The sequence below is a fragment of the Heteronotia binoei genome, chromosome 17 (assembly GCF_032191835.1).
Source record: "Heteronotia binoei isolate CCM8104 ecotype False Entrance Well chromosome 17, APGP_CSIRO_Hbin_v1, whole genome shotgun sequence".
In the NCBI taxonomy this organism is placed as follows: domain Eukaryota; kingdom Metazoa; phylum Chordata; class Lepidosauria; order Squamata; family Gekkonidae; genus Heteronotia; species Heteronotia binoei.
The window spans coordinates 52,340,166-52,366,730 of record NC_083239.1 but is presented as its reverse complement, the minus strand read 5'-3'; the positions used below and the strand labels follow the sequence as shown (position 1 = coordinate 52,366,730).

At 50.5% G+C, this 26,565-nt stretch overlaps 1 protein-coding gene across 1 annotated transcript in view; it reads left to right on the top strand.

The window, feature by feature from the left end:
* The window catches only part of SLC1A5 (solute carrier family 1 member 5), a 31,508-nt gene extending 5,601 nt beyond the window's left edge, over window positions 1-25,907 (top strand). Inside the window, exons 2-7 of the mRNA XM_060258405.1 lie at window positions 225-311; window positions 2,387-2,553; window positions 2,781-3,014; window positions 6,879-7,073; window positions 22,502-22,636; window positions 25,075-25,907. Of these exons, the coding sequence (XP_060114388.1) occupies window positions 252-311; window positions 2,387-2,553; window positions 2,781-3,014; window positions 6,879-7,073; window positions 22,502-22,636; window positions 25,075-25,333 (1,050 nt within the window). The 5' untranslated portion in view covers window positions 225-251 and the 3' untranslated portion in view covers window positions 25,334-25,907. The remainder of the gene's footprint in view (window positions 1-224; window positions 312-2,386; window positions 2,554-2,780; window positions 3,015-6,878; window positions 7,074-22,501; window positions 22,637-25,074) is intronic.
* Window positions 25,908-26,565: the final 658 nt, after the last annotated feature.

Below are 26,565 nucleotides of genomic sequence, written 5' to 3'. Positions count from 1 at the left end.
TTGGTAAGCAGAAGGTCCAGGTTCAATCGCTGGCATCTCCAACTAAAAAGGGTCCAGGCAAGTAGGCGTGAAAAACCTCAGCTGTAGACCCTGGAGAGCCGCTGCCAGTCTGAGTAGACAGTACTGACTTTGATGGACCCAGGATCTGGTTCAGGATAAGGCAGCTTCATAGGTTCATATATGTAACTGACACCCAGTTCCCATGTTCTGCTTTCTTCCCCCAGTATACGTCTTCTTATGCACTGGTGCCAATGAAAAGGAACATAACGGATGCGCAGGGAGACTTCATAGAAAATGTCACCATGATCAGGGTAAGACTGAAGAGGGACCATGTTTCCATGAAGAAAAAGTATATCGGGGTGTGCCTTAGTTGCCCATCAGTGTTCCGTCTTAGCTGAAGAACAAAGCAGGAGTCAAGTCACCTTTAAGACCAAGAAAGTTTTGTTCAGAACGTAAGCTTTTGTATGCTCCAAACTCACTTCATCAGACGACGAATCGGGTACAGTGAGCAGGGCTATATATAGCTGGTAGGCAGTGGTTTGGAATGCAAAATGGTACAGCTTTAAGATCCAAGGACAGAATAGTCAAATTCACAAATTGAGCAAACCTTTGATCTGGGTAGCATGAGCTTGAGAAAGCAATAAAACAGTAATATGTCAAAATGTGAGAATGTCTCTCAGTCACTCTATTATATAAGCCTGGGGGTCAAAAAGAAGGCATTGCTTTCTCAGAACTTTTTCCCATTTACCTTTTAACAGGTTACATACATATAGTTTTTCATTAGAAGAAAAATACATTGAAATATAGTGGAAGATGGGCTTAGGATACGTAATGAGATAAACAGCCAGTATCCCTTATTTGAGTATGTCAATATAACTAAAAGAGAATACATTGGATAGTGATGCCTTGTCCACCTGATTTTCTATTTAACGTGTAAACATCATTCTAGTTTGCCATTAGAAAAAAAGACAAAAAGAATACAATAAGGTATAGTGAAAATGGGTTCAGTATATTTCATGAGATAAACAGCCAATATCCCTATTTCTGAGTATGTCAGTTCCAAAAATGGTTCTGATACACTATTCTAAAAGAGAAATACACTGGAAATACACTCACTATACTTAGTGAGAGTGGATTTAGCATCTGTAATGAGAGAAAAAAACCAATATCCCTATTCAGTCCTTCTAAGCTGAGTTAGCCTGAGCTAGCTCACAGTTTTTTAGCCTCCGGCTCACACATTTTTGTCTTAGGTCAGGGAAAAAATGGCTCCAGAGCAAACTAATTCATGCAGTAGCTCACAAAGTAGAATTTTTGCTCACAAGACACTGGAATACTTGAAGAATTGACTTAAGGAAGAGGTAGCATAGCATAGTATATTGATGAGTTTTATGTATTTTTATGTATTTTATTGTATAATCATTAATGTATTTTAAACTGATTTACTGTTAGCATTCTGTATTGTAAGCCGCCCTGAGCCCGCTTTGGTGGGGTAGGACGGGATATAAATCAAACAAATAAATAAATAAGACTCCACAGCTGAGGGAGCATTGGTTGCAAAGAGAAGAATACTGGCTTTTCAGTTATTTTAGACAGTTTGGAGGTGTGGGCTGAATATTAGATGCAGGACAGATCAAAGCAAAGTTTTAGGGGAGTGGCAAAAGTAAAACTTTCCAGGATCGTCTCTTTCTGGCCTCTAAGAACCATCTTGTGGTCCCTGTTGATTTAGAGCGCCAGCGTGATTTTTTTGGTTAAGGTTACTGGGTTTGGATCTTGGAAACCCGAGTTCAAATCCTCTGCTGTGCCCGGGAAGCTCACTGGGAGACCTTGGCCAGTCACACACTCTCAGCCTAACGTATAGGTAGAGAGAGGGGAGTTAATTGTCAAGAAGGGCTAGATAGTGTCAAGATGCATAAGTAACTGGGTGATGAGTATAACTGAGACTGGGTTAAAGCAGTTGGGAAGACCTGCGAATAGCAGCAAATTAGCATACAGATAATAAAAGTCAACAACAGATGTGAAAACTTAAGTTTGAATCCAGTGGCACCTTTAAGGACCAGCAAAGTTCAGTTCTGGGTATAAGAGAACTGAGTGACTTATCATGTGTAGTGAGATAAGAACCCGATATCTCTGTTAAGCCTGGGGGTTCCATTGTCTTGAGCGTTGCAGTTACTTGTAATGCAGCACTCTCTTTCAGTGTATCTGAAGAAATGTGCCTCTATGCAAGCTGAGTCTCCCAGTTCTTGCTTATACCCAAAATTAAACTTTGTTGGTCTTGGAGGTTCCCCTGGACTCGAACTTTGTCCCTGTCCTTCTGGTGAGGTTCCCCACTGCCTGCCCCGAGTTGGAAGCTCACACAGTGCTGACCTCTCCCTCTCTGCTTCCTCAGGTGATCAGAGGTGGCGAGGTCGAAGGGATGAACATCCTGGGGCTGGTGGTCTTTGCCATCGTCTTTGGCATCGCCTTGCGGAAGCTCGGGGCCGAGGGGGAAATCCTGGTCAAGTTCTTCAATTCCTTCAATGAAGCCACCATGGTGTTGGTCTCCTGGATCATGTGGTAAGAGGGCGCTGCCATCTGGGGGGGGGGGGGTCACGGAGATTCAAAGGAGAGGCAGCTGTGGCGAAGAGGGAAGGAGGCTCAGAAGAACCCGATATCTCTGTTAAGCCCTGGGGGTTCCATTTGTCCTGAGGGTTGTAATAACTTGTAATTCAGTGTATCAGCTCACCTCTTAATGAGACAGTATGAGAGGCTTGCACTCCACCTGTCTGGTTCTCCCCTTCTAGGTACGCCCCTCTGGGTATCATGTTCTTGGTTGCTGGCAAGATCGTGGAAATGGAGGATGTGGTGGCCCTTTTCACCAGCCTGGGCAAGTACATCTTCTGCTGCTTCCTGGGCCACGCCATCCACGGGCTCCTCGTCCTGCCGGCCATCTACTTCCTCTTCACCCGCAAGAACCCCTACCGGTTCCTCTGGGGCATCTTCACCGCCCTGGCCACTGCCTTTGGCACTTCTTCCAGGTATCGAAAGATGGGGACTGCTTGTGGGTGTTGGGGGGGCCGGCTTCCAGGTGGGGTTGCCAGGACCCCCGTGGTGGGAAATGGGGGGCAGAGTTGCCAGATCCAAGGTGGGAAACTCCTGGAGATTTGGGGATGGAGCCTGGGGAGGAAAAAGACCTCAGTGGGGTACAGTGCCCTAGGGCCCACCTTCCAAAGCATCTTGGTCCCAGGTTCAATCCCCGGCATCTCCAGTTGGTTAAGTGTGTGGACTGTTGTCTGAGAGAACGGGGTTTGATTCCCCGCTCCTCCACTTGCAGCTGCTGGAATGGCCTTGGGTCAGCCAGAGCTCTCTTATGTGGGAGAACCGGGTTTGATTCCCCGCTCCTCCACTTGCAGCTGCTGGAATGGCCTTGGGTCAGCCAGAGCTCTCTTATCTGGGAGAACCGGGTTTGATTCCCCACTCCTCCACTTGCAGTTGCTGGAATGGCCTTGGGTCAGCCACAGCTCTCTTATCTGGGAGAACCGGGTTTGATTCCCCACTCCTCCACTTGCAGCTGCTGGAATGGCCTTAGGTCAGCCATAGCTCTGGCAGTGGTTGTCCTTGAAATGGCAGACTCTTATCTGGGAGAACCGGGTTTGATTCCCCACTCCTCCACTTGCAGCTGCTGGAATGGCCTTGGGTCAGCATAGCTATTGCAGGAGTTGTCCTTGAAAAGGCAGCTTCTGTCAGCTCTCTCAGCCCTACCCAGTTTATTGTAGTGGTTAAGTATGCGGACTCTTATCTGGGAGAACTGGGGTTGATTCCCCACTCCTCCGCTTGCAGCTGCTGAATAGCCCTTGGGTCAGCCATAGCTCTCGCAGGAGTTCTCCTTGAAAAGGCAGCTGCTGTAAGAGCTCTCTTGGCCCCACCCACCTCACAGGGTGTCTGTTGTGGGGGAGGAAGATAAAGGAGATTGTAAGCCACTCTGATTCTCTGATTCAGGGAGAAGGGAGGGGTATAAATCAGCAATTCTTCTTCATCTTCTCTTTTCTTGGGTGGGGGGGACTGATATCTGTAGTTATGAACTGTAATTCCTGGGGATCCCCAAGTCCCATTTGGAGGTTGCCATCCCTGGAGGAGGGGCTGTAGCTCAGTAGCAGAGCCTCTGCTTGGCGGGCAGAAGGTCCCAGGTTCAATCCCCAGCATCTCCAGTTAAAAGGAGAGGGCAGGAGGTGATGGGAAAGACCTTGGGTGAGACACTGGAAAGCCATGAAGTGGAGCTGTAGCTCAGTGGCAGAGCCTCTGCTTGGCATGTAGAAGGTCCCAGGTTCAATCCCCAGCATCTTCTGTTCAAAGGATCAGGAAGGAGGGGATGGAAAGACCTCAGCCTGAGACCCTAGAGAGCCATGAATTGGGGCTGTAGCTCAGTGGCAGAGCCTCTGCTTGGCATGCAGAAGGTCCCTGGTTCAATCCCCGGCATCTTCACTTGAAAGGACCAGGCAGGAGGTGATGGGAAAGACCTCAACCTGAGACCCTGGAATGCCATGAAGTGGGGCTGTGGCTCAGTGGCAGAACCTCTGCTTGGCATGCAGAAGGTCCCCGGTTCAATCCCCGGCATCTCCAGTTCAAAGGACCAGGCAGGAGGTGATGGGAAAGACCTCAGCCTAAGACCCTGGAGAGCCATGAAGTGGGGCTGTAGCTCAGTGGCAGAGCCTCTGCTTGGCAGGCAGAAGGTCCCTCGTTCAATCCCCGGCATCTCCAGTTGAAAGGACCAGGCAGGAGGGGATGGGAAAGACTTCAGACTGAGACCCTGGAGAGCCACTGCCAGTCTAAGTGGGTGGGTGGGGCTGAGAGAACTCTGACAGAAGCTGCCAGTCTGAGTGGGCAGTCCTGACCTTGATGGGCCACGGGTCTGATTCAGTAGAAGGCAGCTTCATGTATATTCATGTCCAGGAGGAGGGCTGGGTAGGGAAGAGAGCCAGCTTGGTGTAGTGGTTTAAGCGTGCAGACTCTTATCTGGGAGATCCAGGTTTGATTTCCCACTTCTCCATTTGCACCTGCTGATGTGACCTTGAGTCAGTCTCAAGTTCTCACAGAGCTGTTCCTTTCAAGAGCAGTTTCTGTCAGAGTTCTCTCAGCCCCACCTGCCTCACAGGGTGTCTGTTGTGGGGGAGGAAGGTAAAGGAGATTGTGAGCCACTCTGAGATTTGGAGTGGGGTATAAATCCAATATCTTCTCCTTCTCCTTCTCTGTGGGGACCTCAAAGAGGAAGATGTGCTCAAAATGGGCTCTTTCACAGTGATAAATTTGATTTTGCTTTGTCAAATCCCTTCGTCCTTCTCACTCCCTCTCCTCTACAGCCCCTGTGACAGTTCTCCCAAGTGCTAGAAATGCAACCCAGTGTTATATAACAATTAGCACATCGCACTCTGGTGTGATCATGTTCAGATTCCCCACCCCCACCCCCCAAAAAGCTTACAGGACAGTTTGGAGCTGGCCGTTACCTTTTTGGCTTAAACTCTTCGCAGTTTAATACAGTAACAGTTCGAAAACAGAATGCGAACATCCGGAGGCAGCGAAGCAAAACGAAATTTGCGTTTTGGCAAATTAGCCTTCGTTAATGGCTTGTGCTATAGACATAACCAGCCCAGCTGCAGCCGGCTCACACAGTAGAAAAAAATCGTAATGAAGCCACAAAGACCAGTCAAACTTGGAAGACGTTACGAGCTCCTCTTAACAAAATGTATTTATTTATTTAGTTATTTTATAATAATAATAATAATTTTTATTTATATCCTGCCCTCCCCACCTCGGCAGGCTCAGGGCGGCTAACAACATTTTATAAAAACATACAGTAGTTAAAAGCCATTAAATTTAACAATATAAAACAGTAAACACTAAACTTAACAACATTAAAACCAGTCCAATGAGTACAGTTATTCAGCGGTATAGGTCTTCAAGCCGCATTGGCGGATCCTTAATTACCGATCTTCTTAGCAGTCCAAGTGTGCAAGCTTAAAAAGGGCGGTCTTGCAGGCCCTGCGGAACTGATCAAGGTTCCGCAGGGCCTGCACCTCCTCGGGGAGTCGGTTCCATAGGGTAGGGGCCGCGATTGAGAATGCCCGCGCCCTAGTATTCTGGTATTTAATCTCCTTCGGCCCAGGGATGGTCATTAGATTTTTCCCAACTGACCTCAGTGCTCTCTGGGGTTCATATGGGGAAAGACGGTCCCTCAGGTAGGCAGGTCCTCGGCCATATAAGGCTTTAAAGGTAATGACCAACACTTTGTACTGGACCCGGTATATGATCGGCAGCCAGTGCAGTTCACGTAGCCCTGGCCGTATATGTTCCCGTTTTATTCCATTTATATCCCTCCCGATACCTGTTTGGATAACTCTGGTCATGACAGCACTAGCAATGCACATGCATGAACAGAGAAGAAAAAGAAGATATTGGTAACATCATTAGGGTTTGTAGAATCTTTCGGGCTCAAGTGCCGTGTTCTACTGGAGGAAGTTTTCCTTCCAGACGTTTCGTTCTCAGCTGCGGAGAACATCCTCAGTGGCGTTGCAGCCGGAGCAGGCGCTCTGACCTTCTTGCCTGTTGTGCATTAAGTGATGCACAGTCATTGGTGATGTTCCCTTTACGTGTCTGTCAGCTTGGATCACGTTTCGCATAAAACGCTTCCTCGAAGAGGTGATCTGCTCAGTTTTTCTTTCTGACGTCAACTAGGACCACTCGATCAGATTTCCAGTAGGCGCTGTTGCTGCTGTGTTCCGCTGTCGGCTTTGTTGCCACTTTTCTAAGGTGCAACCCAGATGCGTCAGAGCAGACAGCGCTGGGGTCCTAGAGCCCTTGACCCTTCCACCTTTGACCTTTACCCCCTTCTCCCCCCTCCCCCTCAGCTCCGCCACGCTGCCGCTGATGATGAAGTGCGTCGAAGAGAACAACGGCGTCTCCAAGCACATCAGCCGCTTCATCCTGCCCATCGGGGCCACGGTCAACATGGATGGGGCTGCTCTCTTCCAGTGCGTGGCTGCCGTCTTCATCGCCCAGCTGAACACCATCCCCCTCAACTTCATCCAAGTCATCACCATTCTGTGAGTCTTCACTGGAAGGCCCCGGCCTCTTTCCAGTTCACTCCCCCAAAGCCCCTCTACCCTTCCTTTGCCTAGGGGTGGAATTCTAGCAGGAGCTGCTTTGCATATTAGGCCACACACCCCTGATGTAGCCAATCCTCCAAGAGCTTACAAAAAAAGAGCCTTGGGATTCTAGCAGGAGCTCCTTTGCATATTAGACCACACACCCCTGATGTAGCCAATCCTCCAAGAGCTTACAAAAAAAGAGCCTTGGGATTCTAGCAGGAGCTCCTTTGCATATTAGGCCACACACCCCTGATGTAGCCAATCCTCCAAGAGCTTACAAAAAAAGAGCCTTGGGATTCTAGCAGGAGCTCCTTTGCATATTAGGCCACACACCCCTGATGTAGCCAATCCTCCAAGAGCTTACAAAAAAAGAGCCTTGGGATTCTAGCAGGAGCTGCTTTGCATATTAGGCCACACACCCCTGATGTAGCCAATCCTCCAAGAGCTTACAAAAAAAGAGCCTTGGGATTCTAGCAGGAGCTCCTTTGCATATTAGGCCACACACCCCTGATGTAGCCAATCCTCCAAGAGCTTACAAAAAAGGAGCCTTGGAAGTTCTTGGAGGATTGGCTACATTAGGGAGGTGTGGCCTAAAATGCAAAGGCGCTCCTGCTAGAATTCCATCCTGGCCTTTGCCTCCTGTGCTGATAGTGTGAGCTCAAGAGGACATGCACTTGTGTGTGTGTGTGTGTGTGTGGGGGGGGGCCTTTGAGCAGGATGTAATTCTGTTAGATGACCCTGGAGGTCCTTCCAACTCTATGATTCCACAGTTGAACTACTCTTACTGTAAAAAAAATATTCCCTGATATCCAACCACTACCTTCCCATCTGTAATTTAAACCCATTCTTGTGAATCCTATCCAATCTGCTGCCAACAGAAACAGCTCCTCTAGGTGACAGCCTTTCAGGTACTTCGGGAGAGCAATCCTGTCCCACTTCAACCTCCTCTTCTCCAGACTGAACCTTCTCAAGTCCTTCAGCCTTTCCTCCGAGGGCTTCTTGGTCTCCAAGGCTCCTGATCATCCTCGTTGCTCTCCTCTCCACCTGCTCCATTCTGTCCACGTCCTTTTGGAAGTGAGGCCCCCAGAACTGCAAACAAGACTCCAGGTGCACTCTGACCAATGCGGTGTATAGCTGTAACATCTTGTGATCTGGATCAGGGGCGTCGAACTCATTTATTACGAGGGCCAGATCTGACATAAACGTGACCTTGTTGGGGAAGACCATGAACAGAGGAGTCCAGAGAACAGAACGGGTCCAGAGGAGGGCGGCGAAGATGGTGAGGGTTCTGGAGACCAAGTCCTTTGAGGAAAGGTTGAAGGAGCTGGGGATGTTTAGCCTGGAGAGGAGGTGGCTGAGAGGTGATACGATCATCTTCAAGGACTTGAAGGGCTGTCATGTAGAGGATGGAGTGGAATTGTTTTCTGTGGCCCCAGAAGGTCAGACCAGAACCAACGGGTTGAAATTAAATCAAAGGAGTTTCCGGCTCAACATTAGGAAGAACTTCCTGACGGTTAGAGCGATTCCTCAGTGGAACAGGCCTCCTCGGGAGGTGGTGGGCTCTCCTTCCTTGGAGGTTTTTCAACAGAGGCTAGATGGCCATCTGACAGCAATGAAGATACTGTGAATTTAGGGGGAGGTGTTTGTGAGTTTCCTGCATTTTGCAGGGAGTTGGACTAGATGACCCTGGAGGTATCTTCGAATTCTATGATTCTATGACTGTTAAGAGCAGTTCCTCAGTGGAACAGGCTTCCTCCTTAGGAGGTGGTGGGCTCTCCTTCCTTGGAGGTTTTTAAGCAGAGGCTAGATGGCCATCTGACAGCAATGAAGATCCTGTGAATTTGGGGTAGGTATTTGCGGGTTTCCTGCATTGTGCAGGGGGTTGGACTAGATGACCCTGGAGGTCCCTTACAACTCTGTGATTCTAGGATTCTATCCTGTGAATTTAGGGGGAGGGATTTGTGTGGAGGGAGAGCAAAGCAAGCTCTCCCTCCTTCCCAAGGGAAGAGCCTCAACCAATGGAGAAAATAGAGGCTTTGCTCTGTAGCTCTGCTGTGTGATTGAACAAGCCTGGCAAAGCAAGCTGTGATGCAGAAGGAAGCAAGAGAGAGGGAGAAGGAAGCAGATGACAGCCAGTTGCTTGGGGGCCTGATTTGGCCCCTGGGCTGCAGTTTTGACACCCCTGATATGGATGTTATTCCTCTGTTGATACCCTTCAAGCAGAATGAGAGCCAGTGTGGGTTACACAATGTCTTGAGAGCTAGGAACTTGTCTCTTCTTTTAAACCCCCCCCCCCCCCGCAAGAGATTTATTCAAGATGGTGGATCCAGTAAATTCTTTAGAGAATCCACCCAGCCCCATGTAAGAAACATCCAAGATGGATCTTACCCCCAAGATAACTTTGTTAAGGACCCCAAGGAAAGGAAAGGTCCCCTGTGCAAGCGCCAGTCGTTTCCGACTCTGGGGTGACATTGCTTTCATGACATTTTCACGGCAGACTTTTTAACGGGGTGGTTTGCCGTTGCCTTCCCTAGTCCTCTACACTTTCCCCCCAGCAAGCTGGGGACTCATTTGACCGACCTCGGAAGGATGGAAGGCTGAGTCAACCTTGGGCTGGCTACCTGAAAACCCAGCTTCCGTCGGGGATTGAACTCAGGTCGTGAGCAGAGAGTTCAGACTGCAGTACTGCAGCTTTACCACTCTGCGCCATGAGAGCTGCTAGGACCCGACAGCTGCTAGTAAATACCTGAAATGCTTTGCTTGAGCGTGCTTCTAGTTTTCAAGACTGCGGCAGTGCCGTCTTAAGGGAGAAACAATTGAGGGCCAGTGCCCAGTGGTCAGTAGAGTCTGTTCTGTGTCCTGTGATCAGATTGTTCCTGCCGGCACTTTCCTCCTGGCTCAGCTTTTTCTCCCCTCCTTCCCCTGTCAAATTGCCAAATCTTGCAAAAACTCCAAAATATTTGGTTTGGAATAAAGCTGCCGTTAGCCGCTGTGCTGGCCAGCAGGCCTATGCAAACAAGACAAAAAAAATCAAACCATTTGTTGCCGTTGACTCATCAAGGTCTGTATTGCCCACTCAGACTGGCAGCTACTCTGCAGGGTCTCAGGCCGAGGTCTTTCCCATCACCTCCTGCCCTGTTCTCTGTAACTGGAGATGCCGGGGATCGAACCTGGGACCTGAATGCAAAGCAGAGGCTCGACCACTGAGGCACAGCCCCTTCCCAAAAGGAAACCAAGTCAGACCTTTGGTCCATCGAGATCAGTATTGTCTACTCAGACTGGCAGCCGCTCTCCAGGGTCTCAGGCAGAGAGAGGTCTTTCACATCTCCTGCTGCCAGATCTGACAAAGGGAGTTTGGACTGTCAAAAGCTTGTACCCTGAAAATTGTGTTGGTCTTTAAGGTCTCTACTGGACTCAAATCTAGCTGCCAGGTTTTTCAAACTGGAGATGCCACGGATTGAACCTGAGACATAAGAACATAAGAGAAGCCATGTTGGATCAGGCCAGTGGCCCCTCCAGTCCAACACTCTGGGTCACACAGTGGCCAATACCCAGGTGTCATCAGGAGGTCCATCAGTGGGACCAGGACACCAGAAACCCTCACCCTTTTGCCTCTCCCAAGCACCAAGAACACAGAGCATCACTTCCCCTGACAGAGAATTCCAACAATACGCTGTGGCTAGTGATGGACCTCTGCTCCACATGTTGATCCAATCCCCTCTTGAAGCTGGCTATGCTTGTAGCTGCCACCACCTCCTGCGGCAGTGAATTCCATGTGTTAATCACCCTTTGGAAGGACTTCCTTTTATCCGTTCTAACCTGACTGCTCAGCCATTTCATTGAATGCCCACGAGTTCTTGTATTGTGAGAAAGGGAGAAGAGGACTTCTTTCTCCATCTTCTCTATCCCATGCATAATCTTGTCAACCTCTATCATGTCACCCCACAGCCGACGTTTCTCCAAGCTAAAGAGCCCCAAGCATTTTAACCTTTCTTCATAGGGAAAGTGTTCCCACCCTTGAATTATTCTAGTTGCCTTTTTCTGCACTTTTCCCAATGCCGTAATATCTTTTTGGAGGCGCGGTAGCCAGAATTGCACACAGTACTCCAAATGAGGCCGCACCATCGATTTATACAGGGGCATTAGGATATTGGCTGATTTGTTTTCAATTCCCTTCCTAAGAATTCCCAGCATGGCGATGCCCTTTTTTTTATTGCAGTCACACACCGTCTCGACATTTTCGGACCTGAGTGTTCCAAGCAGAAGCTCTTCTCTTGAGCCACAAGCCCTCAAGTTTGCATACTTTAAATGTGCCAAGTCGGGGTCTTGTTCTGTTTGAGCGACTGTGAGCAAGAACTGCAGGCTTTTCTGAGTTCCAAGAAGTCTGTTTCTCCTGGCCGTGAGGTGCTGAGTCATCTACCAGGAAGAGAGACACAGGGCAGCCTCAGAACTGCATGGCCGGTCAGACAAGACCAGAGGGCAGCGGGGGGAAGGCGCTCCCAGTGACCCCTTCTGTACCAGAGAGGGACTTGGGAGGAATGCCAAACAACAACTGAGAGTTGACCGGCTCCAGCTGTCCGTCTTGTCTGTGTTTGCTCATCAGTCTTGGGCTTAAAGGGCAGCCTCCTCTTCCAGCATTCCTCCACAACCAAAGTCCAGTGCAGCCGGTCTCTGACAGCAACAGCATTGCAGGACGGAGGGACTTTGGTCTCAAATTGTTCTCTCATCCGAAGAACATCAGACGAGCCCTGCTGGATCAGACCGGTGGTCTATCTGTGCCCTGTTGCTGGCCTTTTAGAGGAGCCGGTTGGCCAGTGTGCAATAGAGGAGGGCAGATTAAATGGACTTGGGTTTGAATATCACCAGCAAGGAAGAATTGATTGAAGAAGTGGAAATAGTGGGCACCTTGGGCAGTAGTGACCGTGTGGTTTTGGAATTTACAGTCTTAGGGAAGGGAAAAGCTATACGTAGTCAGACTTATAGGTTGGATTTCAGAAAGGCAAACTTCGATAAACTTAGAACTACGCTGGGTAAAATCCCATGGTCAGAGCTACTTAGGAGGAAGGGGGCTCAGGAGGGGTGGGAGTTTCTTAAAAGCGAAATACTGAAAGCACAATCACAGACCATTCCTATGAGAAGAAAAAATGGAAGAAGCCGAAGCGGCTCCATAAACAACTCTCTAAAGACTTGAGAAATAAAAAAGACTCCTTTAGGAATTGGAAGGAGGGCCTTATAACCAAGGATGAATTTAAACAAATCACCAGTGCTTGTAGAGAAAAAGTTAGGAAAGCTAAAGCTCAGTATGAGCTTAGACTGGCTAAAGATGCTACAAACAACAAAAAGGGGTTCTTTTCTTATGTTCAGAGTAAGAAAAAGAGCAAGGACATGGTAGGCCCATTGCGAGGGCAAGAAAGTGAAATTGTAACAGGTAATGAAGAGGAGGCGGAACTGCTCAATTCCTACTTTTCCTCAGTCTTCTCTTCTGAGGGAAACGGTGCTCAACATGGCAAAAACAGAACATATAAGGAGGGTATGAAGTTCCAACCTAGGATCAGTGTAGGGGTAGTACATAAACACCTAGATCTTCTTCGTGGTCTCTGTGCATCACACTGATGGGATATAGGCGCCCGCGCCGATCTCGATCGGTATTCTTGAAAGCTGCGGATTTCCGCGCCCCAGGCCCAGTGCGCATGCGCAGAAGCCCCACCGCGCATGCTCACAGGGACCGGAGCGGACATCCCGCCAGTTCTCTTCTGACCGCCGCTTGGATCAGTCGATCTCTCGCTACGGTCGGTAGGAATCCTTTCTTGGAAGTTGCTATCGTTGGATTTATCAGATATTTTATTTGGCTTAGTCCACACAACAGTCTTTTTAAAGACTAAGAGGCGGAAAGAAACATTTTGTTTCGGGACTTTTCTCCTCAGTTCTCTCTTCCCGCCCTTTCCCCCCCCCCTCCCCCCCGCATGGAAAAGCGGTGGGGATTTTTCAAGAGGTGCAGGAACTGCGGTAGCAAAATCGCTCCCCCAGACGGGCACGCTCTTTGTCTTTTTTGCCTGGGAGAGACACACATCCCTGACGCGTGTGTTCACTGCGCGAAGTTTTCCCGCCAAACGAAGAAAAACCGCGCGGGACGTTTAGCGGCGGCACTGATGGAAAAAGCTCTGTCGCCTAAGAAGATGTCGACGGCGCAGCACAAGCCGTCAACGTCGGAGTCGCTCGGCACCGACAAGAGCGCCCCCGACGCCGATCGCCCCACGAAGTCGGGCTCGGCATCAAGGTCCGCCTCCTCCACTCCTGCAAAACGGCCAAGGGAGGAGAAGGGACCTCAGCCGGAAGCGAAGAAGAAAAAGTCGGATAAGCATCGGTCGTCCGCGACTTCGCTCCCGACATTGCCATCGCCATCGGAATCGGCAGCGAGAGTTCCACCGTTGAAGCTATTCGCCTCCCCTCGCCGCCGTTCAAGCCCCCCGGTATTGGCATCGATGTCGACGCAAATCGCCATATCCTCCGACTCGGACCGCGACTTTGATCTATCGCAACGATCGGGGGCAGAAGGTAGTCCACCAGATACACATATGGTGGAGGACACTGTTCAATCCCGAACACCGACCCGAGACCCATCGGTCAGCCCCGATCATCGGCGGAACCGAAGCCCCAAAAAGGATCGACCCACTACACCTAGAGAAGACGGCGGGCGCGACTACTCAACCAGCCCTCGGCGTAGTCCCCGGGGTCGACATCGATCCCGAGATTCAGAGGAGAGATCCCGCGTCAGAGATCGATCTCCTCGGAAACCACCGCCCCCAATGTCATGGGATCAGCGGCAGTGGCAATACCTATACGGGTCGTGCCCTATGCCCTCCATGTTCCCCTGGTTCACACCCAGACCTCTGGATTGGGACCAGCAGTCTGAAGCATCAGTACGATCCCGGACGTCGTACAAGCCGAGGCACACTCCGTCGGCGTCGGTGTCAAAACCACCTGACACGACACCGCCAAGGACACAAAAGACTTCCCCACGACGGCGAAGTTCGGAGAGTCGAAAGACCCCTGAGTCACCAAAGGCTCCAGAGACGCCCAAACATTCCTCGGAGCACTCGGGCTCGGTAGAAGGCTCCCCCAGATCTGAGGAAGGTTCTCCCCGGGAAGACCAAGACATCTCCTCCCCAGAGGAACCGGCTCCATCAAGTAAAGTGGGCGAGGAGCTCCCCATATCCCCATCCGAGGACTTGAAATCGTATGGGGATCTAATTAGAAGGATGGCACACACCCTGTCGCTACCGACGGTCCAACCAGAGCCGGTAGTCACCGACAACGTGTTCGATGTCGTCCAGCTAGACACCTCGACGGCCATCGCCTTACCGCTTACAACGGTCATGCTCCACACCACAAAATCGTCCTGGGACAAACCAGCTTCAACACCAATAAGCTCCCGCAGGCTGGACCATATGTATCGAGTCCAGGAATCCACAGCAGAGTTTTTATTTACCCACCCGAAACCAAACTCTGTAGTAGTGGCATCGTCCTCAAAGGCCAGAAAGACAAATGCTTCTCCCCCAGACAAAGAAGGGAAGAAACTAGACAACCTAGGCAGAAAGTTCTACACAGCAGGTTCGTTAGGAGTAAAAGTTGCAAACTATGGAGCGTGTATGGGCCGTTATCAATATGCCCTGTGGGACCAATTGTCGGCTCTACCAGACCTGTCAGAACAAACCAAACAGGCAATGAAGAAAATCCAAAGGGAAGGCATTGCATTAGCAAAACAGCAAATCAATTCTGCCAAACACGCAGGTGACATTGCAGCAAAGACACTTACCTCAGCGATCACCCTAAGACGTCACTCTTGGTTGCGGTCCACGGCGCTCCAGCAGGATACACAATCCTGCATCGAAGATCTCCCATTCGATGGAAGCGGATTATTCAGCTCCAATACCGATACCATACTGCAGGAGATGGATAAAAGTATTAAAACGTCACGCAATTTAGGGGTCCCCATCTCATCTAGGCCCCAAGGGAGACGCTCCTGGAACAAGCCGTGGAACAAGAAGCAGTTCCCCAAGCAGCCTACAGAACAACAATGGAGACCCAAGGGCTCCACACCTTACTCCAAACCTCCGTACACCCCCAAAACGAAGTACTCACCTACTTCATCACAGTCATCCAGACAAAAGGGGAGTAGACCGTCCAAACAGGGTCTTTGACTGCCCTTCCCCCTGTTTTATCCCTTCCCCTTCGGACCCGGACCATACCAGACTTTTCCCTTATTTCCAGGCATGGTCCATAATCACTACGGACAAATGGGTCTTGTCGATAATCCGGATGGGTTATCAAATAGAATTCAGAGAAAACCCTACAGTTCCCACCGTCATCCACACCAGGGTGTCCCTCACACTACAGACAGAGGTTCAATCCTTGCTCGAGAAAGATGCAATAGAACGGGTACCAGTCAACCAGATTGGACAAGGTTTTTACTCCCGATATTTCACCATCCCCAAAAAAGATGGAGGCCTTCGGCCCATTATGGACCTACGAGGCCTGAACCATTTCATACCAAACCAGAAATTCAGAATGGTCTCCCTACAAAACATCCTACCCCTACTGAACCAAGGGGATTGGATGGCCACACTGGACCTGCAAGATGCCTACTTTCATGTAACTATACACCACGACTACAGGAAGTTCCTCAGGTTTGCAGTTGGAGACTCCCACTACCAATACAAAGCCTTGCCTTTTGGCCTCTCCACGGCACCGAGAGTTTTTACAAAGACCATGGTGGTGGTGGCAGCTCATCTACGTCTACAAGGGATCACTATCTTTCCTTACATAGACGATTGGCTGCTGGTGGCGAGTTCGAAACCCCTACTACTACAGCACATAGAAGTCACCTTAACCCTTCTGCAAACCTTAGGCCTACAGGTCAACCTAAAGAAATCGGCACTGCAACCCGCTCAGAGGGTGCAATTCATAGGGGCCATTCTGGACTCACAAGTTTGCAGGGCATTCCTCCCAGCACAAAGAGCGGAGGATATCCAATCCCTAATACATGTGTTCTTAGTCAACCATACAGTCACAGCGTTCCAAGTCCAACGCCTCCTGGGCTTAATGGCAGCGACCACGGCAGTACTGAAATTCGCCAGATTCCACATGCGAATGCTACAGTTATGGTTTCTGCGCGTGTTCAACTGTCAGACAGACCTCCCCTCACGCCAACTGACGGTCCCAACGTCAGTAATCTGGACTCTATACTGGTGGCAGGAAAAGCAGAACCTCCTCCAGGGAGCCCCATTTCACAGGCAGACTCCCACATTCACCATAACGACGGATGCATCCTTATGGGGCTGGGGAGCACATGCGAACGATATGTGTGTGGGGGGCAGATGGCCTCAGGGCCTTCTGCGCTGCCACATCAATTTCCTAGAGCTGCTGGCCATACATCATGCCATTCTCTCATTCAGACACCAGATTGTGGGGAGAACGGTAGCGATCTTGACAGACAACACCACAGCCCTATCTTATGTAAACAGACAAGGCGGCACAGTCTCAAGGAAGTTATGCCTTCTAGCGCTACAGATTGGGAAATTTGCAGAGAGTCGAACGTTACCCTAGTAGCCACTCACCTACCGGGCAATCTGAATGCCTGTGCGGATTACCTCAGTCGGGGAGGGGCCTCACTCCACGAGTGGGAACTCAACTGGGAGTTCCTCCTACCGGTGTTCCAGAAGTGGGGCACACCGGAAGTGGATGTCTTTGCCACACGCAACACCGCAAAATGCGACAAATTTTGCTGCAGAGGGGGTGCAGACCCTCTGTCGTTGGGAGATGGGTTACTGATCCCATGGACTCGCTTGCATGTGTACCTCTTTCCACCAATCCCGCTAATTACGAGGGTGATTCACAAGATTCAACTCGAACACCCCAAGGGGATTCTCATCACACCGTGGTGGCCCAGACAGCAGTGGTTCTCTCCGATACTGAGGCTGTCTCGCGGAATGTTCCACCAATTTCCGATGAGCCCAGACCTTCTACTGTCACACGAGGGACGAGTGATTCACCACGACGTGCCTCACTTGAAACTCACGGCATGGAGGCTGGTGTGACGACATTGTCCGATAGAGCCCGGGACGTTATGTTGAATAGTAGAAAATCATCCACGAGAAAATCATATGATTATAAATGGACAAGGTTTATCCAATTTGTTTGTGAACAAAACTAACAGGGAACCCAAGACAGCAGGCCTCCCACTAATCCTGGACTTTCTGCTCTCACTCCTTGACAGGGGACTAACGGTGTCATCTGTGAGAGTGTACTTAGCAGCCATATCGGCTAACCATGAACAACTTGAAGGCCACTCTGTGTTCTCACACCCTGATACTAAACGGTTCTTAAAGGGCTTGGCCAAGTTGTACCCTGCGGTGCGAATCCCAGCCCCTGCTTGGGACCTCCCAGCGGTACTACGGGCATTAACGGGAAAACCCTTCGAACCCATGGCGACATGTTCCTTGCAATTACTGTCCTGGAAAACAGCCTTCTTGGTGGCCGTTACCTCTGCTCGCAGGGTTGGTGAACTGGCAGCGCTGCGCTGCGACGACCCATATTTAAAATTCAGTACGGAAGGAGTGTGCTTACGTCCTGATGTAACATTTCTTCCGAAAGTAACGTCTGCTTTTCACCTGAATGCAGAAATATGCCTACCCACATACTTTCCTAATCCAAGTACAGACTCCGAAAGGAGACTCCATACACTGGATGTGAAAAGGGCTCTCTCATTCTACTTGCATAGAGTGGGACCTGGACGAAGGGACCCTAGACTCTTTGTCTCGTACTCCACAACATCGCAAGGTGTAAGAGTTTCGTCGCAGCGAATCTCTAAGTGGTTAACCGAGACTATAAAACTGTGCTACCTGTTGAACAAGCAACCTCTGCCAAGACAGATTAGAGCTCATTCCACGAGAGCCCTAGCTACTTCGGCAGCCTTTATGAGAGGAATACCACTGAAAGACATTTGTGATGCTGCCACTTGGTCCTCCTCGCATACGTTTATCAACCATTATGCGCTGGACCTGAACTGGCGTAGACGCTCATCAGTGGGCCGTGCGGTGCTTCAAGAGGTTTCTCGCTGATGGACCGTTGCACCCTCCTCCAGGTAGGACTTTGGCTTGCTAATCTCCCATCAGTGTGATGCACAGAGACCACGAAGAAGATAAACAGGTTTCCTACCTGTAACTGATGATCTTCGAGTGGTCATCTGTGCAGTCACACTACCCGCCCTCCTTCCCCTCCGCTGCCGGTCCATCTATACGGGCTTACGCAGCGGTCAGAAGGAACTGGCGGGATGTCCGCTCCGGTCCCTGTGAGCATGCGCGGTGGGGCTTCTGCGCATGCGCACTGGGCCTGGGGCGCGGAAATCCGCAGCTTTCAAGAATACCGATCGAGATCGGCGCGGGCGCCTATATCCCATCAGTGTGACTGCACAGATGACCACTCGAAGATCATCAGTTACAGGTAGGAAACCTGTTTTTTCTTTAAATGAAACTACGTCCTCAGGGCCAGATGAATTGCATCCAAGAGTTCTAAAAGAGCTTGCGGATGTAATTTCTGAGCCTCTGGCTATTATTTTTGAGAATTCTTGGAGAACAGGAGTGGTGCCGGAAGATTGGAGGCGGGGGAATGTTGTCTCCATCTTCAAGAAGGGGAAAAAGACGATCCGGGTAACTACCAACTTGTCAGCTTGAAGTCTATACCTGGAAAAGTTTTAGAACAAATCATCAAATAGTCGGTCCTGGAACGTTTAGAAAGAATGGATGTGATTACTAAGAGCCAGCATGGTTTTCTCAAGAACAAGTCATGTCAGACTAACCTGATCTCTTTTTCTGAGAAAGTGATTACCTTGCTGGATCAGGGGAATGCTGTAGACATTGTTTATCTTGATTTCAGTAAGGCTTTTGATAAAGTTCCACATACTTTCCTTGTTGACAAGTTGGTAAAATGTGGTTTGGATCCTGTTACCATTAGGTGGATCTGTAACTGGTTGACAGATCGCACCCAAAGAGTGCTTGTGAATGGTTCCTCATCCTCTTGGAGAGGAGTGACAAGTGGAGTGCCTCAGGGATCTGTCCTGGGACCTGTTTCGTTCAACATCTTTATCAATGATTTGGATGAAGGAATAGAGGGAATGCATATTAAATTTCCAGATGAAACTGAATTGGGAGGGGTTGCAAACACAGAAGACGACAGAAACAGGATAACCTTGACAGGCTGGAAAATTGGGCTAAAATCAATAAAATGAATTTAAACGGGGATAAATGTAAAGTTCTGCATTTTAGGTAGGAAAAATCCAATGCATGGTTATAGGATGGGTGAGACTTGTCTTAGCAGTAGTGTGTGCAAAAAGCATCTAGGGGTCTTAGTGGATCATACGCTGAACATGAGTCAACAGTGTGATGCGGTGGCTAAAAAGGCAAATGCAATTTTGGGCTGTATCAACAGTAGTATAGAGTCCAGATCACATGATTTGATGGTATCGCTTTACTCTGCTCTGGTAAGACCTCACCTGGGAGTATTGTGTTCAGTTTTGGGCATCACATTTTAAGAAGGATCTAGGCAAGCTGGAATAGGTCCAGAGGAGGGCGATGAAGATGGTGAGGGGTCTGGAGACCAAGTCCTATGAGGAAAGGTTGAAGAAGCTGGGGATGTTTAGCCTGGAGAGGAGATGGCTGAGCGGTGATATGATCACCATCTTCAAGTACTTGAAGGGCTGTCATATAAAGGATGATGTGAATTATTTTCTGTGGGCCGGAAGGTGGGACCAGAACCAATGGGTTGAAATTAAATCAAAAGAGTTTCCGGCTCAACATTAGGAAGGACTTCCTGACCGTTAGAGCGGTTCCTCAGTAGAACAGGCTTCATTGGGAGGTGGTGGGCTCTCCTTCCTTGGAGGTTTTTAACAGAGGCTAGATGGCCATCTGACAGCAATGAAGATCCTGTGAATTTAGGGGGGAGGTGTTTTTGAGTTTCCTGTATTGTGCAGGGGGTTGGACTAGATGACCCTAGAGGTCCCTCCCAACTCTTATGATTCTGTGACTCTTGCTAGTCTGGCAAGACTCTTCTTATGTTCTTCTCAGGAGAAGACCTCGGCCTTTCTGCCCTGCTGTTGACCCTCCAGAGGAACTGGCTGGCCACTGTGTGAGGCAGGAGGCTGGACTAGATGGACCCTCCCTGGTCTGATCCAGCAGGGCTCTTCTGATGTTCTTCTCAGGGAAGGCCTCAGCCTCTCTGCCCTGTTGTTGGCCCTCCAGAGGAACTGGCTGGCCACTGTGTGAGACAGGAGGCTGGACTAGATGGACCCTCTCTGGTCTGATCCAGCAGGGCTCTTCTGATGTTCTTCTCAGGGGAAGGCCTCAGCCTCTCTGCCCTGTTGTTGGCCCTCCAGAGGAACTGGCTGGCCACTGTGTGAGACAGGAGGCTGGACTAGATGGACCCTCTCTGGTCTGATCCAGCAGGGCTCTTCTGATGTTCTCCTCAGGGGAAGGCCTCAGCCTCTTTGCCCTGCTGTTGACCCTCCAGAGGAACTGGCTGGCCCCTGTGTGAGACAGGAGGCTGGACTAGATGGACCCTCTCTGGTCTGATCCAGCAGGGCTCTTCTGATGTTCTCCTCAGGGGAAGGCCTCAGCCTCTCTGCCCTGCTGTTGACCCTCCAGAGGAACTGGCTGGCCACTGTGTGAGACAGGAGGCTGGACTAGATGGACCCTCTCTGGTCTGATCCAGCAGGGCTCTTCTGATGTTCTCCTCAGGGGAAGGCCTCAGTCTCTCTGCCCTGTTGTTGGCCCTCCAGAGGAACTGGTTGGCCGCTGTGTGAGACAGGAGGACTGTGTGAGACAGATGGACCACTGGACTGATCCAGCTGGGCTCTCGTGATGTTCTTATGACCCGTGGTGATTCTCTGTTGCTTTGGGCGATGGGCCCGGCTCCCCTGTGACTCGGCCCCATGAGTTGGCTGACGGCCTGGCTTTCCTCCGGGGATGTAGTTTCTGGGTCGGAGGAGAGGACAGGAAGCAGGTTTTTCTGTGGGCAGTCGGGCTGTCTTCTGCCTTGGCCTTTAATCGCCATCGAACTAGATGGAAACGGCTTCCTGGCTGGGCTCTGCTTTGGTCGGCTTATTTGTTTGGCCCTTGAAACAAAGGCCTGCCTGGAGGGAAAGAAAGGGGAGGCACCAGCGGGTGTTGACTAGGACAGGTCCCCCAACCGATATTCTTGAGCCACCCTCTCCTTTCATGATGGTTCCGAAACTTTACCTAGCTCCCAGTGGTTTGTTTCACTTTGCGTTGAAATTGGTGCCAGAGATTATGGGAATCTGAATTCCTTCCTTCCTTCCTGAGCCAGTTTGGTGTAGTGGTGAAGTGCGTGGACTCTTATCTGGGCGAACCGGGTCGGAGTCTCCCCCTCCTCCACTTGCAGCTGCTGGAATGGCCTTGGGTCAGCTGCAGCTCTCACAGGGGTTGTCCTTGAAAGGGCAGCTTCTGTCAGAGCTTTCTCAGCCCCACCCACCTCACAGGGTGTCTGTTGTGGGGGAAGAAGATAAAGGAGATTGTAAGCCGCTCTGAGACTCTGATTCAGAGAGAAGGGCGGGGTATAAATCTATGGTCTTCTCCTTTCCTTTCCTTTCTTTCCTTTCCTTTCCTTTCCTTTCCTTTCCTTTCCTTTCCTTTCCTTTCCTTTCCTTTCCTTCCTTTCCTTTCCTTTCCTTTCCTTTTCCTTTCCTTTCCTTTCCTTTCCTTTCCTTTCCTTTCCTTTCTTTCCTTTCCTTTCCTTTCCTTTCCTTTCCTTTCCTTTCCTTCCCTTCCCTTCCCTTCCCTTCCCTTCCCTTCCCTTCCCTTCCCTTCCCTTCCCTTCCCTTCCCTTCCTCATTTGGGACCCATCTTTCTTCATTGCGAAGGTCGCAGCGGCTTATAGTCCAGATAAAATTCTGCCAAAAACTGAATAATGTAAAAACCAGACTTTACGATTACGTGCTTTTAAAGCAACGATGCAGGACTGCTAGTAAAAGCCAATCAGAGGCAGTCTTCAGTAAAACCACCTGTTTCCTCAAGACCGAAAAACAAGTGGGCCAGGATCACCTGCCTGGGGAGGTTGTTCCAGAGTCATGGGGCCACCACTGAAAAGGTCCTCTTTTGTGTGGATGGGAGTGTCTTTGGTGGATGGGTCGTTCAAGCGAGCCTCTCCCAGTGATGTTATTTCCCAGGGAGATGACGGTCCTGCAGACGCCCCAGCCCCAAGCCCCGTAGGGCTTTTTCCTTCTGCGATCTGGCTGCGGCCACCTTCACACCAAAAGCAAGGGGGACAACCGGGCAGCCGTCTCCCTCACTCGTCTCTTTCTAACTCTGCAGGGTCACGGCAACGGCATCCAGCGTCGGGGCAGCTGGGATTCCCGCAGGCGGCATCCTGACCCTTGCCATCATCTTGGAGGCCGTTGGGCTGCCCACTCAGGACATCTCCCTCATCCTGGCGGTGGACTGGCTTGTGTGAGTACTGGGGGTGGGGGGGGGGTTAGGGTTAGGGGAAGGCCTCGGCCTCTGTGCCCTGTTGAACCCTTCAGAGGAACTGGTTGGCCTCTGTGTGAGACAGGAGGCTGGACTGGATGGACCCTCCCTGGTCTGATCCAGCAGGGCTCTCCTGATGTTCTTCTCAGGGAAGGCCTCAGCCTCTTTGCCCTGTTGTTGGCCCTCCAGAGGAACTGGTTGGCCACTGTGTGAGACAGGAGGCTGGACTAGATGGACCCTCCCTGGTCTGATCCAGCAGGGCTCTTCTGATGTTCTTCACAGGGGAAGGCCTCGGCCTCTCTGCCCTGTTGCTGGCCCTCAAGAGGAACTGGCTGGCCACTGTGTGAGACAGGAGGCTGGACTAGATGGACCCTCCCTGGTCTGATCCAGCAGGGCTCTTCTGATGTTCTTCTCAGGGGAAGGCCTCGGCCTCTCTGCCCTGTTGCTGGCCCTCAAGAGGAACTGGCTGGCCCCTGTGTTGGACAGGATGTTGGACTAGATGTACTAGAAGAGGTGTCGTTGGAGAGAAGAACTCACCGTAGGCATCAGCTGTTGATCACTCCCCTTCCTCCAAGTTTGGCGCGTTTGTGCTAAGCAAGCCCACCGCAACAAAGGGGGAGATTTCCCACACGCACCCACCCCACTGCTGCCTGTCTTCAAGGGCTTCCCTCTCTTAACTCACAAGTTGCAGAAAAGTATGCTTTCGAATAGCTCGAGCAAGTGAGCCAAGCCTGGCGCTTTCTGGGATCGCTGCTTTGAAAAGCAGGCAGCAGAGGCGGGGAAGCGGATCTTTCTCTCGTTCGCTTTTTTTCCTCTTGTCCCGGCCCCCAAATACAGTAGTCAGTCATGGGCTCCTCAGAGTCCAACTGCGGAAGAGAAGTATGAGTCCCAATCTGTCTCCTGAGGCCTCAGCCTTACTGTAGTTCTAGAATTGGCGGAAGAACACCAGTTGGCTGTGTTAGCTGGAAAAGTGTGTACAGATCTCTCCAGTCTCAAACTCAAAATAGGTAATAAGGAAGCTTTTCAGTTTAGAGAAGAGACGGCTGAGGGGGAACATAATTGGGGCTAATAAAACCATGAAGTGGAGAGACTTGACCCAAAGATCTTTTTCTTCCTCTTCCAAAATACCAGGGCATCCAAGGAAGCTGACGGGCAGTAGGTTCAGGACAGACAACAGGAAATAGTTTGCCAATGTCTGGGGCTGATGGGAGTTGTAGGTAAAAAACATCTGGAGAGCCACTATTCCCTACCCCTGAGTCCAACAAAATCCTGTTTTCCAGTCATGGACTGTGGGTTGTGGATTCTCTGGATTCTCCCAGTGTGTCTCATTCTATGTAGACCTCCCACTTTTTTAATGGGTAGTTTTGTATTTGCATGTGTGTGTGTGTGTACATAAGAACATAAGAGAAGCCATGTTGGATCAGGCCAATGGCCCATCCAGTCCAGCACTCTGTGTCACACAGTGGCCAAAAAAACCAGGTGCCATCAGGAGGTCCATCAGTGAAGCCAAGACACTAGAAGCGCTCCCACTGTGCCCCCCCAGCATCAAGAACACAGAGCATCACTGCCCCAGACAGAGAGTTCCGACAAAACGCTGTGGCTAATAGCCACTGATGGACCTCTGCTCCATATGTTGATCCAGTCCCCACTTGAAGCTGTCTATGCTTGTAGCTGCCATAAGAACATAAGAGAAGCCATGTTGGATCAGGCCAGTGGCCCATCCAGTCCAACACTCTGTGTCACCCAGTAACCAACCCCCCCCCAGGTGTTTCCGAGTGGGCGATGCCCCTGGGGCTGTCCTCGCTATCCCCGACTGAACATAAGAACATAAGAGAAGCCATGTTGGATCAGGCCAATGGCCCATCTAGTCCAACACTCTGTGTCATACAGTGGCCAATATGTGTGTGTGCATATACACACACATATACATACAAACATACACACACATATATACACGCACACACACACACATATATATATATATATACACTGTGGCTAATAGCCACTGATGGACCTCTGCTGCATATTTTTATCCAATCTCCTCTTGAAGCTGGCTATGCTTGTAGCCACCACCACCTCCTGTGGCAGTGAATTCCACGTGTTAATCACCCTTTGGGTGAAGAAGGACTTCCTTTTATTCATTCTAACCTGAGTGCTCAGCAATTTCATTGAGTGCCCACGAGTTCTCATATCGTGAGAAAGGGAGAAAAGTACTTTTCCATCTACCTTCTCCATCCCAGGCAGAATCTTGTCAGCCTCTATCATGTCACCTCACAGTCGACGTTTCTCCAAGCTAAAGAGCCCCAAGCGTTTTCACCTTTCTTCATAGGGAAAGTGTTCCAAACCTTTAATCATTCTAGTTGCCCTTTTCTGCACTTTTTCTGCGCTGCGTCCTCATGGCCCCTGCCTCTCGCTTCCAGGGATCGCACGTGCACCGTCCTGAACGTGGAAGGCGACGCGTTTGGCGCCGGCCTCCTGCAGGCGTACTCGGAGAGGACGGTGGGCCGGGTGGAGGCGGAAGAGCTGGTGGAGATCAAGACGGACGCGGCGGACGGCGGCAGGGGGGCGCACCACGAGGAGGGGTCTCCGCTGCTCAAACGGGGCGGGGCCCCCCCGTGTGGTGCGCATCAACTCTTGCGAAAAGGAATCTGTGATGTAGCGGGGCGGGCAGAGCCTTGACGACGTGGAGACTTTTTTTAGAAAAAAAGAAAAGAAAAAGAAACTTTTTTGGGTTCAACTATCGAGGACGGCGTTCGGCTCCGCCCTATCCTTTTACGACTTGAACTTCCCGCCGGAAGGCACGGCCGGTGATGGGAACTCTTTGGCTGCTGCCGCCTTGATGTTTGCTCAGGCTTCACGCGGCGCGTAACGGGTGTCGGGGCTCAATCCTGCCTCGGTTACAGGGTCCTGGGAACCTCCCCCTCCCCACCAAGTAGATGGTCAGGCTGGAGGCATTGGGGGCAGAGGCTTCTGCAGCGGCTTACGGGTGAGAGAAGCGCTCTCTGCACATCCTCAGGGGCTCTCTGCTTCGCACGTTCCAGACTGATTCCACTTCTCCTCCCCCCCCATCCCATAAGCAATTTTGACTCTTGGATCCACAAGATGAAAATGGGCAGCTGTGTCCAAAGAGGTTCCTTCCCTCCCCCCCCCTCTCCCCGCCCTGAATCACTCCTGTCTCCTCTTGGCGACCTCCAGCCGTCTTGCTGCTTTCAAATTTTATCTTAAATATATTTTTTGGACCAAACAAGCAAAAGAGAAGAGTATCTCCAAGTCTTTTCCTGTGTTTTGTATTTGTGTCTTGCCTCGTTTCTCACCCCCTTCCCTCCTGTTCAAAGCAGCCCCTCGATCCTCCTCGGAAGCGTCACAGTTTAACTCAGGGGTGTCAAACATGCAGCCCAGGGGCCGAATCAGGCCCCCAGAAGGCTCCTGTCAGCCCCCCAAGCAACTGGCTGTCATCTGCTTCCTTCTCCCTCGCTCTTGCTCCCTTCTGCATCACAGCTTGTTTTGCCAGGCTTGCTCAATCACACAGCAGAGCTACAGAGCAAAGCCTCTTATTTTCTCCATTGGCTGAGGCTTCTCCCTTGGGGAGGAAGGGGGGAGGCAGAGCTTGCTTTGCCAGGCTCTCTCAATCGCACAGCAGAGCTACTGAGCCAAGCCTCTCTTCCCTCTATTGGCTAAGGCTCCTCCCCCTCCTAGTCCCGTGGGGAAGGAAGGAAAGACCCAGAGCTTCCTTTGCCCAATTCCCTGGATCCCGTTGGAGAAATACAAAAGAAAGCACCTTTAAGTGCTAATGTTTTAAGCATGTTTTAAGATTTTTTTAAAAACCTTGTGTCCTTCATAAAGTTTATATCTCTGCTACCTAATCTTAAATAGGTCCACACATGGCCTGGCCCAACCCAGCATAGCCTGGC